General features: G+C 45.2%; 1 protein-coding gene across 17 annotated transcripts in view; it reads right to left on the reverse strand.

Annotated features, from left to right (window-relative positions):
• Window positions 1–851: 851 nt before the first annotated feature.
• Window positions 852–18,484, reverse strand: part of CLASP1 (cytoplasmic linker associated protein 1) — a 270,123-nt gene continuing 252,490 nt past the window's right edge. For all 17 annotated transcript variants that reach the window (XM_081261195.1, XM_081261182.1, XM_081261194.1 and 14 more), the window contains 3 exons: window positions 11,043–11,249; window positions 9,584–9,700; window positions 852–1,901 (listed from right to left, as the gene is read on the reverse strand). In XM_081261195.1, the coding sequence (XP_081117321.1) occupies window positions 1,815–1,901; window positions 9,584–9,700; window positions 11,043–11,249 (411 nt within the window). In that variant the 3' untranslated portion in view covers window positions 852–1,814. The remainder of the gene's footprint in view (window positions 1,902–9,583; window positions 9,701–11,042; window positions 11,250–18,484) is intronic.

An 18,484-nucleotide genomic window follows, 5' to 3' on the forward strand; every position in this document is an offset into this window, starting at 1 on the left:
ATTAGGTGTAGGAGAACCCATAGAGAAGACCTCACCAGGACGGGTTTCCACACAGAGGGGCGACCAACAGATGCTGGGACTCAGGAGAGTATAAAAACGAAATCCCATTAATGAACTATTAACAAACAAGCAAACACACGAACAGTATTTATCATTGAAAGTAAGGCCTGGTCCTGCTGTTTTGAGCCAAAGTCGGTCAATAATAGTCAACCACTTAGATGCACCCCTCAAGTTCCCTAAGCAGCAGCAGTGGGGTACCTGACACCTGATAAGATATCCCCTACACACACAAAACCTGGAAATCAGGGGGGGGGGACCTGGAAATCAGGGGGTCTTCATACTCAGTGTCTGTTTCCAAATATATTACCTATCTTTCACAACTTCTCCCGTCAAATCTAGAGGGCCAGAGAAGGGGGTGGTGGGAATGGGGGACGAGAAGCACACACTCCGGTGCCTCAGCCTTGGTTTCAGTCCTCACAGCTGCAGAGGACTCTGCACTGGGACAGCCAAGACCTCACTAAAATTAATGTCCAAGGAAGCACTTTCCTTATGGAGGGTCAGTTCAATCAGAGGATCTAACAGTAAGTGATGGCAGATGATTTCATGATTGCATTAGACTGCCATCTGGCTTAAGAACTTTACTCAAGACTCATTTCTTTGTAGCAATTGCACCCTGAAGAGCTTAAAAAGGGAGCCGGTGGTTTCCCTGGGAAGGAAACAGACTCTAAAGGTGTGTTTCAAATCCTGTAGTTCTGCCATCTGCCGCTCACCTTAAACAGTGACTAACAATCAAGGAAGTACTTCAACTTATAAAATTAAAAATGATTTGGATAAACATGATTTTTCTACACTTATTTTTTTGCTCTTAATCTCAAATTACATGGAGAAGCCAAAACTGGGCTGGTAAAGTAGGCATTTGCTAGATTAGCTGAGAACATTTCAGAACTGAACAGCTTAGGCAAAGCTGATGGGGAGGGAAGGGAGATGGCACCAGATTTGAATCACTGACCCGGGGAGTCCTGGGAGAATCCCTATCTCAACAGCCATTCCCCAAGACCTTAGCAGGGAGAGAGAGACTTATACCTTCTGTGCATCACACGATGCGATCCATTTCTGATGGATGCAGTCAATTATAAGTATGGTTGGACTTATACTTCAAGAATTCTTCTGGCATGGCAGCTCTGGGGCAGGGACATCTGACAAGTTGTTCAGAGGGGCCTTCCTGACTCTGTGTTCAAAGCCAGGACAGCCGGCTCCATTTTGCTTGAGCTAAGTGACAGACCAGCTTCCAGCTCTTCTCCTTTTCCTGCTAAGGCTTGAGTTCCACTTTTAGGAGGTCTCAAAATCAACCTAAAGACATGCCACCCTTTCTTGGTATCAGATGGGAAAAGGGTAGGGTGCTTCGCCTCACACAGGCCGTTTCATAAGAATGTAAGCTGAGAATAAGGAACACCCCCACATCCATTATTAATTGAAAAAAAAAAAAAGCTACTGTCTACCAAGCATTGGCTAGAGAGCTCTGATTGTTAAAAACTGCACCCCACATACATGATTTTGTGATTGCAACAGGCGGTACAAGACGTGTGTAAGTATGGCTCTTGTTGTTCTCATTCCTTTCGTCTCTACGAAGACTGTGATACAGGCCTTGCTTCCGTTACATTCAATACCAGTAAGATTCTACACAAAAGCTGGAAGGGACCAAAATACTGATTGTAATAAATATGTGCGGGCCTCCTCGTACTGACTGGGCAGCCGATGGGGGGTCTGAGGCACCACCGATGGCGTCTGACTCTGCACAGAGACTGGCACTGCCACTAGCTGTGCGTGGAGACGTCGGAGGAGGAGCTGCTGTTGCTGTTGGTGGTCTGTGCCCTCTTTATGTATAAGTTTAGTAGCTTCATCTGCAGAGAGAAGACACACTGAGTTAGGAGGAAAAGCAGGAGAGAGGGGAAAAAAAGAAAATGAACCACCCCGATGACCACCAGACAACAGCCTGCCCCTATTCCCCTACGGGGAACCCGTCACACAGACGTCCAACTCAGTGTTCCACTTATCACGTGCACCTGCAGGTGCTGGCCACAGCTGGGGAGGCGCTCAGGATCTAGAGGAGCAGGGAAAAGTAGTGGGCTATCACAAAAGAAGGAAGGTGTCACAACAGGCCACTGGGGCTTGGAGACCAAGTTCTCCACGGGGCAGGCTACATGTCACCATGACAGCTGCAGCCCAGTGGCTCCATCAGCACTCAGATGGACAAGAGTGAGAATAGGAACAAGGGGGCAGGCTACATGTCACCATGACAGCTGCAGCCCAGTGGCTCCGTCAGCACTCAGATGGACAAGAGTGAGAATAGGAACAAGGACAAGGCTCAACGAGAGGTCAAGTCTGTGACTCCCACACTGTGCTCAAGTTCTCCCTTTCTCTAGCACCCCTCCTGCCTAGGAAACCTGCTGCCACCTGAGGCACCGGAGTCCTATCTCAAAGGCCACCCCACAAAACCTTGTTCTGATTAGAGTTTGGATGGGTTCATCTTCCCTCAAACTCTGTGGCTCTAGCTCCTCATTTGAACTCACTGTAGATGGGCTCACATACAGTTTGTGTGTGTATGTATGTGAGAGAGAGAGAGAGAGAGAGAGAGAGAGAGACAGACAGACAGACAGACAGACAGACAGGAGGCTTGCTTGTGCCCTCACACAAGATTAGACCTCTGAGGTCCTATATAGCATCACAAAGTAACTCAGATGGACAGAATACTTAGCAATGCAAGGCCTTGAATATTTGTAATCTCATTTGCTTTCAACTGAAGTCCCTTTAGGTTCTTAAAACACATAAAACTTCAGATGACATTGTAGGTACTTAAGAAACGCTTGCTGAATGCTACTAAATTAATCAATTGTGCACAGAAGCAGCAACACAGGAATTATGAAAAACTTTCTGTCCATAGCCCTGTATCTGTCTCACTCTAAGCAGGCTATGGGGCCGAGACCAGCATAAACCTGCCCAGGGGAAGGACCTGATCTCCAGGATGACCCTGAAGCCAGGCTCATGGGAATGCGTGGGTGCGTGAGCAATGTTATGGAGCATCGAGCCCCTGCGCCCACCCCTAAAGGGGCCATCTGCTGGGGTGCATCCTCCTACACCCTGACTTAGATCCCTGGACATGTTATCTACATGGAGATGGGACACAGGGTATGCTGCGCCAGGCAAATGGAGGGAGTGTGTGCTAAGTGTCACTCATTGGTCCACTCTGGGGTCTCCCCGTGGCAGGCTGTGCGCTGTCTTCCTCTTAACCATGTTAAGAGCTAACTTTATGCTAGCTTACACTACACACCATGGTTGGTTTTTGGTTCCTTCTTTTTTATTTTTATTTTTTGTAGTTGTAGATACACAGCCTGCCTTTATTTTGTTTACTTTTATGTGGTGCTAAGGATCGAACCCAGCAACTCACACATACATGCTAGGCAAGCACTCTGCCACTGAGCCCCAGCCCCAGCCCCCTGACTTTAATTTAATTTTATTCTTCTGAGGTGCTAGGGATGAAACCCAAGGTATTGCACAAACCAACATGTCCTGAGCTGCACCCCTAGCCTTTCCCTGCCTTTTACACTCTTGAACTTCACTACAGTGGGTGGTGCTATGATGACAAGTGTCACCACTCACAGGGACTTTAATGCTTAAGGCAACAGATCCAGCAGAGTTCTAGAATCAACTCCACCATTAACTACTTGTGTGACCTTAGGCAAATCCGTTTCTCGCCTCAGATGCCACCTGCAAAATCAAGAGCAACGAGGACACTTGCAGTGTGTTGTCTGTGATCTGTGAGGAGACTGTTCCCCCCCATGCCTTCCTATTCCTACTGGAGCTGCTCACATGGTCCCTCCTCCTCCCCCTTCACACACCGGGGGCCCCATCCTGCAAGCCTAACTCGGTTCCACTTCCCTCCTGCTCCAGTGGCCTGTCACCCCGCCCTCGGGGCCTGTCCCATTGTGTCTTCTACAGGCGGCTCATTCCTGGGCTGCTGTTCAGGTTTCCCTGTGTGTCAAGTCTGTCCCCCAGCTGCATCTTCTGTCCTTCCGAGGCAGGGCAAAGCCTCTGCTCTTCCCGCACCTTGGCTCAGTGTGGGGAGAACAGTCCCCAGTACACACTTGTTGGAGTAAAGAGTTAAAGGAAAAAAATAAGATCTGGAAGACAAGTTAGTTATAGTTCTATGAAATCTGATTATAAATGAATTTAAACACTCTTATCCATATTTTCAACTCAAAAATCACTATCGTCTCCCGTTAGTCAGATCTAGAATGCAATTATGAGGAAAGAGCATTAATAAGAGTTCGTAACGTGCATGTGTTCAATGGTTTACGGGGAGCTTTTACACTGATTGTCGTATTGAGCCTTACAGAAATCCTCTAACACGGGCAGAACAGATTCTCTTCTCTTACAAAAGAAAAGGCCAAGGTTCAGGAGGCTTGCTGGATAAGCTGGTTTAGAGTCGACTCTAACTTTAGGATGTTAAGTGTAATTGCCACGGCAACAAAGGAAACAGCTATAGAATATACACAAAAGGAAATGACAAGGGATTCAAAATATTTCACTACAAAAATTTTAAAAACCCAAAGATGACAGTAATGTGGAAAATGAGGAACAAAGAGCTCACAGTAAAATGCCAGAAGTCCCTCCTGATCAGTAATAACTCTAAACGTCAGCAGATTAAACCCTCCCATCAAGACACAGACTGGCAAAATGGATGAAAAAATCTGATTCAACTATATGCTGCCAATAAGAGACTCAGTTTAGATCCAAAGATAAATGGGTTGAAAGTGGAAAAGACGTTTATGCAAATAGTAACCAGAGAGAGAGCAAGAATCAGAAAAAAACAGATCTTAAATCAAAAGAAGTTGTAAGAGAAAAAGGAGGATAATAGATGGTTGAGGGAGAGTGGGCGGGCCGGGGTGAGGTGAGGCCCTCCAGGAGGAGAGGGAGGCATGCGGGCCATGCCTGGGCACCCAACCCAGGACGTGGCCATCTCCTGGTGCCTCCGCAGTTCCTTCGAGGTCAGCTGCCCCCAGCAGTGGGTGAGGCACTGTGGTGAAAACCACAGCATCCTGGCAGCTGGACTGGGGTGTGAGGAATTCGTGCAGACACATTAGGGAGCTGCTGTGGGGTGGCGGCCCAATATAAAATATTTTGATAAAAGATACTACTTAAAATCCTAGGACAAATCTGAAGCAGGACAGTTCCAGCTTTCCGAATCAACTACAAATTCATAGGCATTTACTGAAATTTTCACAAATGTTACAAATATTCTTTGTGGATATTAAAAAATGCTCTGTTGGGCTGGAGATGTGGCTCATGCGGTAGCGCGCTCGCCTGGCACGCGTGCGGCCCGGGTTCGATCCTCAGCACCACATACAAAGATGTTATGTCCGCCGAATACTAAAAAATAAATATTAAAAAAAACTCTCTCTCTCTCTCTCTCTTTAAAGAAAAAAAAATGCTCTGTTGATTCTGTGACAGTATTAGTTTGACATGGCGTACACATCAGTCTTTGTTCCCTGTGTACTTCACAATGAAATCAGACAAGTAACAGAGGATCCATGTTTCAACCAGGAAGACTTGAAGTACAGTGGTTTAAATAGGACTAGTTCTAATTTGGTAAGAAATTTATTTTAAGAAACAATTAAAACCAGCTATAAACCACACACACACACACACACACACACACACACACACACACAGGATGAATGCAGCCAGGCACAGTGGTGCACACCTGTAACCCCAGTAACTTGGGAGGCTGAGGTGGAAGGATCACAAGTTTGAGACCAGACTCAGCAATTTAGTGGCCCTGAGGACTTAGTGAGACCCTGTTTAAAAAAAAAAAAAACAAACATAAAAAAAGAGCTGAGGATGTGGCTCAGAGTTAAGTGACCCTGGGTTCAATCTCCAGATAGACAACAACGACAAAAAAGTTTAGTACAGCAAGAAGATAAAATAATCTTAAGCATTTACTATATAATAAGAGATTATCTAAATATATGAAGCAAAAATGGATACAACAGACAGTTCTACAGTAACAGTTGGGGACTTTGATATTTCACACTCTCAATATTGGTTAGAATGATGAGACAAAAGACAAGGAAATACAGGACTTGAACAACACAATAAACCAGATCTAACAGACTGAGCCCAAACTCTCCACCTAACAATGGCACACACATTCTCCTCAAGTGCATGTTTCCCAGTGTAGACCAAGCGTTGGGCCACAAATTCTCAGCAGATTCTAAGAGATATCATAAAAAATATCTTCTCTAACCATAGTAAGATGAAGTCAGAAATAACAGAAGGAAAACTGAAGAACTTATAAATTTGTGGAAATCACTTTTAAAAGTCAGTGAGTCAGCTGAGTGTGGCGGGGCACACCTGCCACTCGGGAGCTGAGCTGGGGGATTGAAAATTAACTGCCAGGGCAACTTAGCAAGAGCCTGTCTCAAAATTAAAAAGGGCTGGGGATGCAGCTCAGTGGTGGAGAGTCCCCTTTAAGGCAAAACAAAAAACCAAAAAAGCCCCACAAGGTTCATTCAAAAATATTTTGAGAGAAATGAAAATGAAAGAACACCCAGCATTCCAAGTTTCCGTCTAGGGGAGGGTAGAGCTGTGAGTGCCTGAACAAGCTTCAAATCAACAAGAGCTACATTGGATCCAGGAGATGAAGATAATACAGGCAGAGCAGAGACAAAAGAGAACCGAAAAATAATAGGAAAAAAATAGATGAAACTAGAAGTTGGTTTTTTTTGAAAAGATCAACAAAGTTGACGGATTTTTAACTAGGTGGACTAAGGAAAAAAAAAAAAAGATGCAGATTATAAAAATCAGAAGTGAATGTGGGTACGTTATGACTAATAATGGGAATCAGAAGGGTTATAGGAATATTATTAATAATTATACACCCCAAACTGGATAATCTAGATGAAATGGATGAATTTCTACAAACAACAAAAACAGAATCACAAAGAAACTCTGAACAGACCTGTAACTAGTAAGAAGTAGTCAAAAAAAATCTCCAAAAAGTAAAAGCCTGAACCAGATGACTTCACTGGTGAATTCTTCCAAACATTTAGAAAAATAACACCAATCTTCCTCAAATTTTTCCAAAACACAGTAGGGGGAAAATGCTTCTAAACTCATACTACAATGTCAGCACTGCCCTAATAACAAAACTACAGATGATATCTCTAATGAACACTGATGAAAAATTCTCAACAAAGACTAGCAAATAGAATTCAGCAGCAAATTTAAAATATTATTTACAAAGACCAAATGAGATATATTGATTTATTCCTGGAATGCAAAAATGGTTCAACTTATAAAAAATCATTGTAATATACGATGTTAACAGAATAAAGAAAAAGATGTGACTATTTTTTAAAAAAATATTTATTTTTTTTTAGTTGTAATTGGACACAATATCTTTATTTTATTTATTTTTATGTGGTGCTGAGGATCAAACCCAGGGCCTTGCACATGCTAGGTGAGTACTCTACAACTGAGCCACAATCCCAGCCCCAAGATGTGACTATTTTAACTGGTGCAGAAAAACATCTGAAAAATATAATACCTTCCATGATAAAAACACTCAAACTAGGAATAGAAAAAAACTTATCTTGACATATTAAGCCATATATTAAAAACTCACAGCAAAAATTATACTCAATGGTGAAAGACTGAAAACTTTTCTAAGATCAGGAACAATGTAGGGACTCTTGTTCTTACCACTCCAACACAGTACTAGATGTTGTAGCCATAGCAATTAGAAAATAAAATAAAAATAACAAAGTAAAGGCATCTAAGTGAGAAATGAAGTAAATCTTCTTTGTAGATGATATTACTTTTATGTAGAAAACCCTAATGATCACACACACATAATCTGTCAGAACTGTTAGAAATTAATTCAGCCGAGACGGTACAAAAATCACCAAGCAAAATAATGTGCAAGTTGGGGTGATGGCTCAGTGGTTGAGCACTTGCCTAGCATGTGTGAGGCCCTGGGTTCCATCCTAGCACCATAAGAATAAATAAATAAATAAAAATTCCCCTCCACTAACAATGAACAACCCAAAAAGAAAATTAAGAAAATGTTATGTATAATAGCATTAAAAAACCTGAAATATTTAGGAAATTACTTAACCAAGGAGGTAAAATTAAAACTACAATATGCTGCTGGGATAGTGGTGCACGCCTGTGATCTCAGCTAATGTGAAGCTTGAGGCACAAGGACCACAAGTTGAGGCTAGCCTGGGAAACTTAGTGAGACCCTGTCTCAAAATAAAAATAAATAAAGGCTGGGTATATAGCTTGGTGAGAAAGTACATTCCCAGAATGTGTGAGGCCTTGGGTTCAATATCTGGTACCACAAAAACCAAACCAAACCAACAAAAACCTACAAAATGGTGCTGAAAGAAATGAAAGATTATGCAAAGAAGTGGAAAAATATCCCAGGTTCATTGGACTAGAAGACATTTGATGTCAATATTACTCAATAAGATTGATTATGTGAATGATTATAGATTTAATGCAATATATCAAAATTCCAAAGAGATTTTTTTGCTGAATTAGAAAAACCAATCCTAAGATTCATATAGAATGTCAAGAGATCCCAAATAGTCAAAAGACCTTGAAAAGAACCAATCTGGAGGACCCATACCTCTGGAATCAACTTAGTACAAAGTTACAGTGAACAAATCAGGGTGGAACTGGCATAGAGACATACAACAAGGAGACAGAATACAGAGCCCACAAGTGAACCTTCGCAGACAGTCGAACAATTTTTGACAAGGTGACAGGACTATTCAACGAGGAGAGGATAATATTTTTAACAAATGAGGCTGGGAAAAGAGGTATCTGCATGTCAAAAGAATGAAGTTCAACTCTTCCCTAATACCAATATACAAACATTAACCCCAAGTGGATGGACCATTCAAAATGGAATAACCTAAGTGTCAGAGCTTCCTGAGTCTAAAACACTCTTAAAGGAGTGTAAGTGGCAGCAGAGTGAGAATCCAGGTCCTGGAGTCCAACCTCTGTGTGCCCTTGAGCAGGCCAGAGAGGACAACCGTCCTTATCTCACAGGGATGTCATGAGGAACACAAGTGAAAGCATGCCAAGAGTGTGGACCAGCTCCTGGGGCAATGGTGGGCACCAGGCAACGGCCACTACTACTGTCAATGCCCACAAAGGACTCGGCTCTGATTCAGCAATTTGTTAAGCACTTATGTAAATTTCCTTAGTGCTCCTGTGAGAAACCAAGCTGGTTTCTGAATAAAGTTGTCTTTCTCCAGGGAGTAAAATAAAAGTTAATTTATTTTGCAAAAGCAGGAGTTAAAATAGATGATGATGTATCATGTTAGCATTCTCTTAAAACTTCATTACATGGCTGGCCATTTTCATCTTAAAACATGCTTTTTGAGAAATAAGGCCCAGCTGAAACACACCTGATGAGAAGAAGCAGTCTGGAGCCCAGAGCCACCACAGAGCAGGCTCACGTCAAGCTGGCAGGGCCCAGGTGTGGGTGTCAGCTAGGTAACACTGTACATACCTTGCTCCCCGTGAGCTGTGCGAGGTGAGGTTTCAGGTCTTCTCCGATTACGGAATAAATTGCCACTAAGCAAAACACGCTGGCCTTCCGCACGCTGCTTTCCGTGTTGTCATAACCCTAGAAGCCAAGGGGGACACAAAAAGGAAATCAGATCAAAGGCTTGCTTCATAGTTAATGCCTCAGCAACACTTCCACCAACACCCTCATATTTCAACCCTGGACGTGTCAGTCACCATCAGGATCTACCTAAGACCTGCAACTGAATTCCGAGGGTTTTCACCTGAAAGGAGTCAAAATTGATTTATGTTAAGAGTGACCTGGTGGGTGGGGTGCAGAGGCAAGAAGGGGTAAGTGCTATCTGTGTGCCACTACTAAAAAGATGCCATGACAGAGATGAATTGAGAAAGCAAAATTAAGGGAAAAAATACTGGTTTCATTCACACTTCTCACAATGTTAAAGCAAATTCATGTGTGAAAATACTGTTAAAGAAACGAGAGGGCTGTGGCTCAGTGGTGGAGCGCTTGCCTCACATGTGTGAGGCACTGGGTTCCATGCTCAGCACCACATAAAAATAAATAAAATAAAGGCCTGCTGTCCATCTACAACTGCGAAAGAAAGAAAGAAAGAAAGAAAGAAAGGAATGAATGAATGAATGAATGAATAAATGAGAACTACATCATTCACCATCATAGATGAAAGCCATCTGTCCTCCAGTGATTGCTAGAGCTGCCCATGCCCCTGTGTGACTTATCCCTGCACCAAACCCAAATGGGCCTATCTGCTGGTCTCCAAAGAACCCTGGTGACTTTTCCACTTTCATGCCTTTCCCTCTGGAATGATCCAGTCCCCAACTAAGTATACAAATTCCCACCAAATGCTCAGCCAACAGTGCATTTTTTAAATGGGAGGCTAGCTACTTAATAAATTCCTTTCTTCCTTTACCCACAGAAATCCTCTCTCCCATCCCCACAAAATGGAAACCACCCCTCCACTGTGATGCAGCACATGACACTGTCACCTGTAGTAGCCATGTGGCTGCATCATGTCACATGACAGGCTGAAAGCCCCTGAGGTGGGGCCACACATGTCTCCTGCCTGTCAGAGGATGCCTAGTTCACTGCCTCCCACCTAGAAGTAGTAAGTGTTTATTGGGCATATGAAAGCAAGCACCCTGTCTGAGTCACACTCCTTGCCTAGGGCTGGGGCCACAGGAGGTTTGCAACAAGGATCTGATGAAGGAATGAACAAAAACAAATGATCAAAATATGTTTATCATAAACAGAAAGTCCATTCTGTGAGCCATAGTTCTGGGCTGCCAGGTGCCTACCTTCCTGCTGCACCAGAAGCGGGCAGACTAGAAGACGCAGGTCCTAAAGAGAGGGTTTCCGCCTGCGGTTTTCCTACCTGCAGGCCAGTGAAGGAGGGCAGCAAAGACCATGTGACCCGGGAGCAGCTCACCTGCAGCAGGCCCGGGATGATGTCGGCGAGGAGCTGCAGCAAGGACTCCTTGGCGATTCTCTCCACGACTTTGGTCTGCATCTTGATGGCGGCCAGGTTGATGGGGTAGTCGGCTGTCTGGATGATGGGGCAGAGCACTTTGATGCACTGCTCTGGGTGGATGGAACTGGCCAGTGTGGAGGCAGCCTCCTCAGCAGCTCGCACCACCTGAAACACCAGGTACCCAGGGTGAGCCTCATGTGCTCAAGAGGAGAAAGAACCCCACCGCTGTTTTAGTTCAGAGGCCAACGACAAGGGTCTCACTGAATGCCAGAGGGCGGCCTCAGTTTCTCTAACACTGTCAAGGTGAAGCAGAGTGGTATGGAGGGCAATTTTCAAGAGGGGCGTTTTGCTAAAAACCTCAGAACAGTGGTTTTCTAAGAACGTCCTCCATCTCCAGTAGTAGCAGCATCCCTGGACCCCCACTGGAGGTGGGTCCCGCAAGCTGTGTTATTAAAGCCCTTCAAAGGTTCTTTTTAAGACAGGGTCTCACTATGTTGCCTTGAATCCCTGGGCTCAAGTAATTCTCCTGTCTCCACCTCTGGTGTAGCAGGGACTAGGGATGCACGCTGCCACGCCCAGCTTCCCTGGGTGATTCGTAAAACCAATGCTGCAGAATCTCTGCCCTAAATGATTAGAACTTAAAGATACAAATGCTCTCCCCAATGGCTAGTGGGACCCCCACAGTGGAGTCACCAAAGAGAAGCCTGAAGGAAATCAGAGTGCCTTTCACCTGCTTCCTCCAAGGGGCTGAACCACAAGGTAGCTTGGTGGGCTTGAGAGAAGCCTCTGGAAGTGTTCCTGGGAGGCTCCCAGGGAAAGCTGCTTTTCAGGGAATGATGCCCTTTCACCTTGTACTTTTAACAAAGAGCATGAAATGACCACCTCATGGTCAGAGGAGCAGCCTCTGACCTGTGGAGAGACACTTTGATAATAAAGGGAACTAAGTGCAAAACTCAGTAAAAGGAAGGGGAGCATGCAGAAGATGTGGTAGGAAGAAAGAAGCTGGTTTGTGCTTAGGGATCTGAGGATCTCACCAGTCCCAAGCGCAAATAATGCACTTCCTCATCTGTAAAATGGGGGTATCAAATGAATGATGAGCGCTATTCAAGATAGTGTAGACACAAGTAACTGATACTTCCTCCTATTAATAGCATGGAGTGTTTAACATATGCACATTATGGAAATGATGTATGAGTAAAGTCACCAGGCTAAAGGCATAGATGCATTTTCTTATGAAGTGCAATGAAAACCTAATACTTTTCTTTTAGAGCCTGCCTTGGACTGGGGATCCCAGTCCATTCTCTGCATTGTATTCTGCTGCTCAAAATAACTCAGGTTCATCTTTATATAGCAGCAAAAGAGAGCTACCAACCAGCCCAGTGCTTCAGGCACAGGTGACCCCTGAAAGCAGACGGACCACCTGGAAAGCTGGCTCTACTTGTGGGCAGAGCAAAGAAGCAGTGCACAGAGCACGGGGGTGACCCAAGCCGAAGGGCAGATAGGCCAGATCTGGGTCACGGGCTATACATGCTGTTTTAGTCACTCTGAGGTCCTGACTGAGGTGTTGCCTGTCACCTGAGGGTCCTCTCTCCAGCAGGATCGATTTGGGACTCCCCAGCTGTGGCCCAGCCCTGCGCCCATCCTGAGGGGGCACTGCTCTGAGAACAGGGCTCGGTTCAGGAGTGTGCCTCATTGGTCTCCTGGTGTCAGCTCTGCTCTGTGAACAGCCAAGGGCAGTCCTTCCAAATGATTGCATGTGCCTCATTAGAAGTTGATATATTCAAGCTGCGTGTGTGTGTGTGGGGGGGCACACTTGTAATCCCAGTGAATTGGGAAGCTGAGGCAGGAGGATAGAAAGTTTGAACCAGCATGGGCAATGCAGGGAGACCCTGCCTCAAAGTAAGAAATAAAAAAGACTGGGGTGTAGCTCAGTGGTAGGGAGCTCTTGGGTTCAATCCTCAGTACTGGACAAAACAAAACACCCCAAAATTACACATTTAGGACTGGCCAAGATGCTAAAGGTAGATTCTTCACTATGAAGCTCCATATGGGCTCTGGCTGCTCATGCCCAGTAGCTGGCATTTATCATCCTAGAAACCTGGGGAATGTGTGAAAGGCTATACACACTACCTTATGGCGCAGAGGCTACATGGACCTTTATTTTCTCTATACATTTTAGAATGCCTTCTTAGCAAGAAAACTGCATTCATTCATAAAAATGTACCTGTGTCCCTTTCAGGACAGGAAAAGTGGCAGTCCTCCCAGCCCTGGTCCCACAGTGCCATGCTGGAGAAGCAGGCAGACTCTTGGGCATTTGCCTGGACTGACTCCAAGCCCTGGCGTGGCTGAGGCAGTACTATCACTATTGTAATCACTCTAACTATCACTACCGTCCCAGCCTACCGTCCAAAGACCCGATTCCCCTCTGCTGAGCTTGAACTCTTGCTGTCCCTCAGATGTGGCAGACACATGCACCCCTGCCCCTCTGAGGGTGTCCTTGACCATCTGACTGACAACACTTTCCCCTCCCTTTTTTCCCAGTCCTTCAGCCTGTGATCCTCACATGGCACTAGAGGCGCTCTACTTTACATTCTTGGTGACATTTCCATAAATGTTTCTTTTTACCAAATAGGCAGCATCTAGGATCTTCCACCTGTACCTCAGTGCACAGCGAGATGGATGTTGACAAGTTCAGTACATGTGATCAGCTGAGCTTCATTCCTCTGCCTGCCTGAGGACATGTCCCTCTTCAAAGAAGCCCTACCTCCCTGAATTCTGATCTTCATGTTTCTTTCTTGTCAATGACCTTTTGAACTTTTCTAGAAAGACTACATCCTTGCTACATCCTTTCTACAGGTAGGAATCTTATGAGATGAGGTCATATCCTCACTCCTGGCCAATATCGGGCACACAGTGCACACACATGTAGGAGCCCACACTGGGATTGCAAATCAATCCCTTCAGGAGTTAAAGTGGAGTCCTGGACCAGCATGGTTTCACAGTAAATACCACACATGCACATCTAAAAAGAAAGCCCAAGCCTGACACATGTCTGTAATCAGATTCAGGAAGCTCAGGCAGGGAGACCACAAGTTTGAGGCTAGCCTAGGTCACTTAGTAAGACCCTCTCTTGAAAATAAAACTAAACCAAACAAATAAAAAATAAGAAGGGTTGATGACACAATGGTTAAGCGCTTACCTTGTATGGTAAGCACCACAAAAAAATAAAAATAAATGGTAAAGCGCTTACCTTGTATAAAACAAAATAAAGGAGGACACTAGCCAGGTAAGGTAGCACACACCTGTAATCTTAGCTACTTGGGAGGCTGAGGCAAGTGGATCCAAGTTCAAGGGCAGCCTGGTCAATTAGTGAGGCCCTATTTCAAAATAAAATTTAAAAAGAGCAGTGGGTACAGCTCAGGGGTAGAGCACTTGCCTAGCATGTATGAAGCCCTGGGTTCGATTCCTAGTGCCCCACCTGTCTTCTAATTGTAGCTTTTCCCACACAGATGTTCCAAAGCCAAGTGCTTTTTGGCCCTGTCCATGTGCATGACCTTTCATTCGAGGAAGGCCTCCCCTTGGAACGGGAGGAGCACACGTTCAGCTCCTGCAGCGCAGCACACAGGCCTCAGTCTAGGGCTTTGGTAAGTGCTTGCTTGGTCTGAGCTTCAAATGTAAGCTCTGAGAGGGGGATTAAAACGACTCACTCTCAGTTATCTGCTGAGGAGAGAGAAGGGCATAACTCCCTTTGTACATTCTAGCTACAGCACATACGGCAGCTATAAGCCAGGGCTGGTAGGAGACCGCCACTAGCAGTGGAGTGTGGCAGCAGAGGTGCCACTCCAAGGCCAAGCACCACTCTGGGAGCTGTGGGGTATCGGAGAGCAGAGCTCCCTCCCCATGAGACTCCTCCAGAGGAGGAGTGAGGTACCTACTGAGAAGCTCCATCCTCTGATGCAATATTCACACTCAACATTCAACCTGAGGCCTGGGTCCTTTCCTGCCACACCCTGCCCAGCCCAGTCTCGCTCACATCCTTCACCTGGCTACCCACGACTTCATTCAGAACTCATTTCCACAGAAGCCCGGGAAGTCCCATGTGCATATATTACCGCTGTAAACATCTTGCTGAAAACACCTCTTTCACTGGATGAAAAGTTCCCTAAAGGCAAGGTCCCATCTTGGCCATCTCTAACCGAATTACCCCTCCTCAGTTGATGCAGGCCCCCAAGGCTGTTCTATGTCCACAGCACACCCGGGAGAGCCACATAGAGTGAAGCAGATGGTGAGTCACAAGAAGGACTGGCAGACAGCCCCTCTCCTCCCTACTGTGGGTCCACAAAAAGACAAGAGCTCTGAAGATACTGGTTTCCACTGTAACAAATCACCATTTATCGCAGTGTACTGGGCAGAAAGCTGAGGAACTTTTGGGCCTTTGTGTTTAAACTTGGTGGGGGGGTGGGGAGGAAAGGGTCAGAAAGACACTGGATGATTTGGTTAGGAAACCTAAGTGAGAAAATATCGATGCACAGGAACTGAGTCTAAGGTCCCCCTAAGGAGGTGGGAACCAGCTCAATGAGCAAAAAAAATGTGGAGACAGAGGGTGATTTAAGTCCCTAAGCCACTTTAGTCTTGACAGAAGCAAGCTAACAGCCTCCTGGTATCCTTCAGGGATGCAATGAGGATTAACGAAACTGGGCAACAAATGGCCAGCTTCATAGGGAGAACTCAGCCATGAAGTTCCCCTTCTCTCCCTCCCTCCACCTCCCATGCTCTACTGCTGTTCAGGTTGCAGTGATTTACTGTCCAGTGAGTGCTGACAGACAGACTGCTTCAGAACTGCTGAGCTGAAACCCAAACTCAGGAGAACTTTCTCATGAAACTGCAGGGATTCAGCAGTGCCAGTGGCACAAGCCTGAAAACGCAGGGACTTGGGAGACTGAGACAGGAGGATCGGAAGTTCAAGGCCAGCCTCAGCAACTTAGCAAGAGTATGACTCAAGTAATAAAAATGGGCTAGTCAGTTTGTAGAGTCTTGCCTACCATGCCCAAGGCCCTGGGTTCAATCCCCAGCACCACCACCACCACCACCACCACCACCACAATAAATAAATAAATAAATGCAGGCTGGGGATGGTGCTCAGTGATAAAGTGCCTCTGGGTTCCGTCCCCACAGTACTGCAAAACAAACAAAACAAAACAAACCCCCCACTAGGAACTGTACAGGGGCCCTACATGAAGCATTTCATCAAATGCATGGAACACAGAGGGTTTTCTGAAAATAAAATGCCAGAAGTTACACATCAAGATGGGTAGTTTGAGGCCCTCTCCTTTACTGGGGTGAGAGAAAGTTTCCCAGGACAGACACTGGCTTTGGCAAGGGAGGCTAGTGTTCTTGACTTTCTCCGTATGCCAAGCCCCTGGCTTTGGCAGGCTGCCCAAATCAGGGTGAACTTTAGGTTTTGCCCTGTGTTCTATGTAACATAAGAAGCAAAGATTATAAATGTAAGCAAACACAGAGCAAAAGCAAACACAGGCAACAGAGAGAAAGGAAGATAACACTGTGGCCAGAAGAGGTGAGGATCTTTCTATAAGGACTGGCTGTGAGTGTTAAGAGCAGGAGCAAGTAGACTTTGGGGTTATAATTTGTCTTGGAGTGGTCAGATTCTAGTTCAATTTTGCCACTGTCTGGTTAGAAAGTTAAGAATTCCTCCTTTTCAAAGTCAAAAGGTGTCTAGCTAGAAAGAGTATACATTTTCACATTTAGCTTTTTAAGAAAATGAAATCATTACTCAGAATTCTGATGAATGTTTGCTTAAAGATTAGGTTTCTTACTTTTAGAAGCACAGAAGTTCTTCACATGTGAAGTGCTTGTTTTAAGTTCACAAAGTTTGATTTGGCTCTATCTCAGACACATCAGGACAACGGGTTGAGGTTTTTTTTTTTTTTTTCTCAAAAGGAAAAACATCCAAAAACAACAATGGCTGGAATCAAAGAACTTTCCCAGTAGGTACCTGGAGTTTATAGCTCCTGGATCACTTGGAAATTGGGGAAAAGGTTGGCGCCACCTTCTGGGAATGGCTGTAAAGACCTTATAAAAAGTATGATGCACACAAATTGCAGTACCCACCAGCATAGTGAGGGCAAAAGATCAAGCCCCAGACTGGCACTGAGGTCACCTGGGACTGTGGTGGAGGGAGCCCGGGATGAGCCCTCCTTTTCGGGTGCTCAGCTCCCGAGGGTGGAGAGAAGAGAAGCTCCAGGCTCTGTTTGCAGACCTGAATTTGGGACTGTGCATCATCAATGATGGAGCTGATCCTGGGGTAAATTATTTCTTAATTTCCGGGGCTTCGGTTTTCCTTATCAGTAAAATGACAGGGAAATTCTGAATGAAGAATTTTAAAAATTATTTTGGATTACAAAATCTTATCATCCATCTCTATCTGATGAGTGTCTTTCCATGAAACACAAACACACACACACACACACATATATTCTGAGGATGAGGGCTTCAAAGACCCTAAGGAGACAGCATCAAATGAGATGACTTCTAATAAGACAGTCATCACAGCCTTGCCTGGGAAGGCAGATTCAGGACAGTGGTTTCTTTTCTTTCTTTTTCTTTTTGGTACCAGATATTGAACCCAGGGGTTCTTAACCTCTGAGCCATATCCCCAGCACCCCTCCCTTTTTAAATAGTTGTAGATGGACAGGATGCCTCTATTATATTTGTTTATTTTTATGCAGTGCTAAGGATTGAACTTAGTGCATCATGCGTGCTAGGCAAGTGCTCTGCCACTGAGCCACAGCCTTAGCCCCCCAGTCCTCTTATTAGCTCCCCTTAGTTACTTAGAGCCTCTCTAAATTGCTGAGGCTGGCTTTGCCACCCTCCTGCCTTAGCCTCCTGAGCTGTTGGGATTACAGGTGTGTACCACTGCACGTGGTTGGGGTACAGTCTCTACATTCAGATGTGTAAAGGCCCAGGTGGGAGACTAATGCTATTGCACTCCAAGGAGTAGAGTTGGGGCCAACAGGGGCAAATGATGGTTTGGAAGAAGGGCTGGGAGGACTGGAAGTGGGGTGGACCTTCCAGGAAGTGCTGAGCATCAGCCTCGGGGCACATTACATGGTTCCTGCTCTCCATCCCTAACACAGCGTCTCTTTCAAAACCCTCATGGCTGTATTCTTTAGCCTAACACCAACAATGAACCAGCTGCTCTAGCACAAATACGGACTCAAACCAGGCAATGGCCCAAAGACATAAGTCGTATTTGTACTAGGAGTTTGAGTTTACTACTACTTCTTGTTTTTTTTTTCAGCACTGGGACTGTAACCAGTGGTAGTCTACCACTGAGCCACATCTCAAGTCCTTTTAAAAAAGTTTGAAATAGGTCTTGATAA

This window comes from Spermophilus citellus (assembly GCF_964194105.1).
Source record: "Spermophilus citellus genome assembly, chromosome: 11".
Taxonomy (NCBI): Eukaryota; Metazoa; Chordata; class Mammalia; order Rodentia; family Sciuridae; genus Spermophilus; species Spermophilus citellus.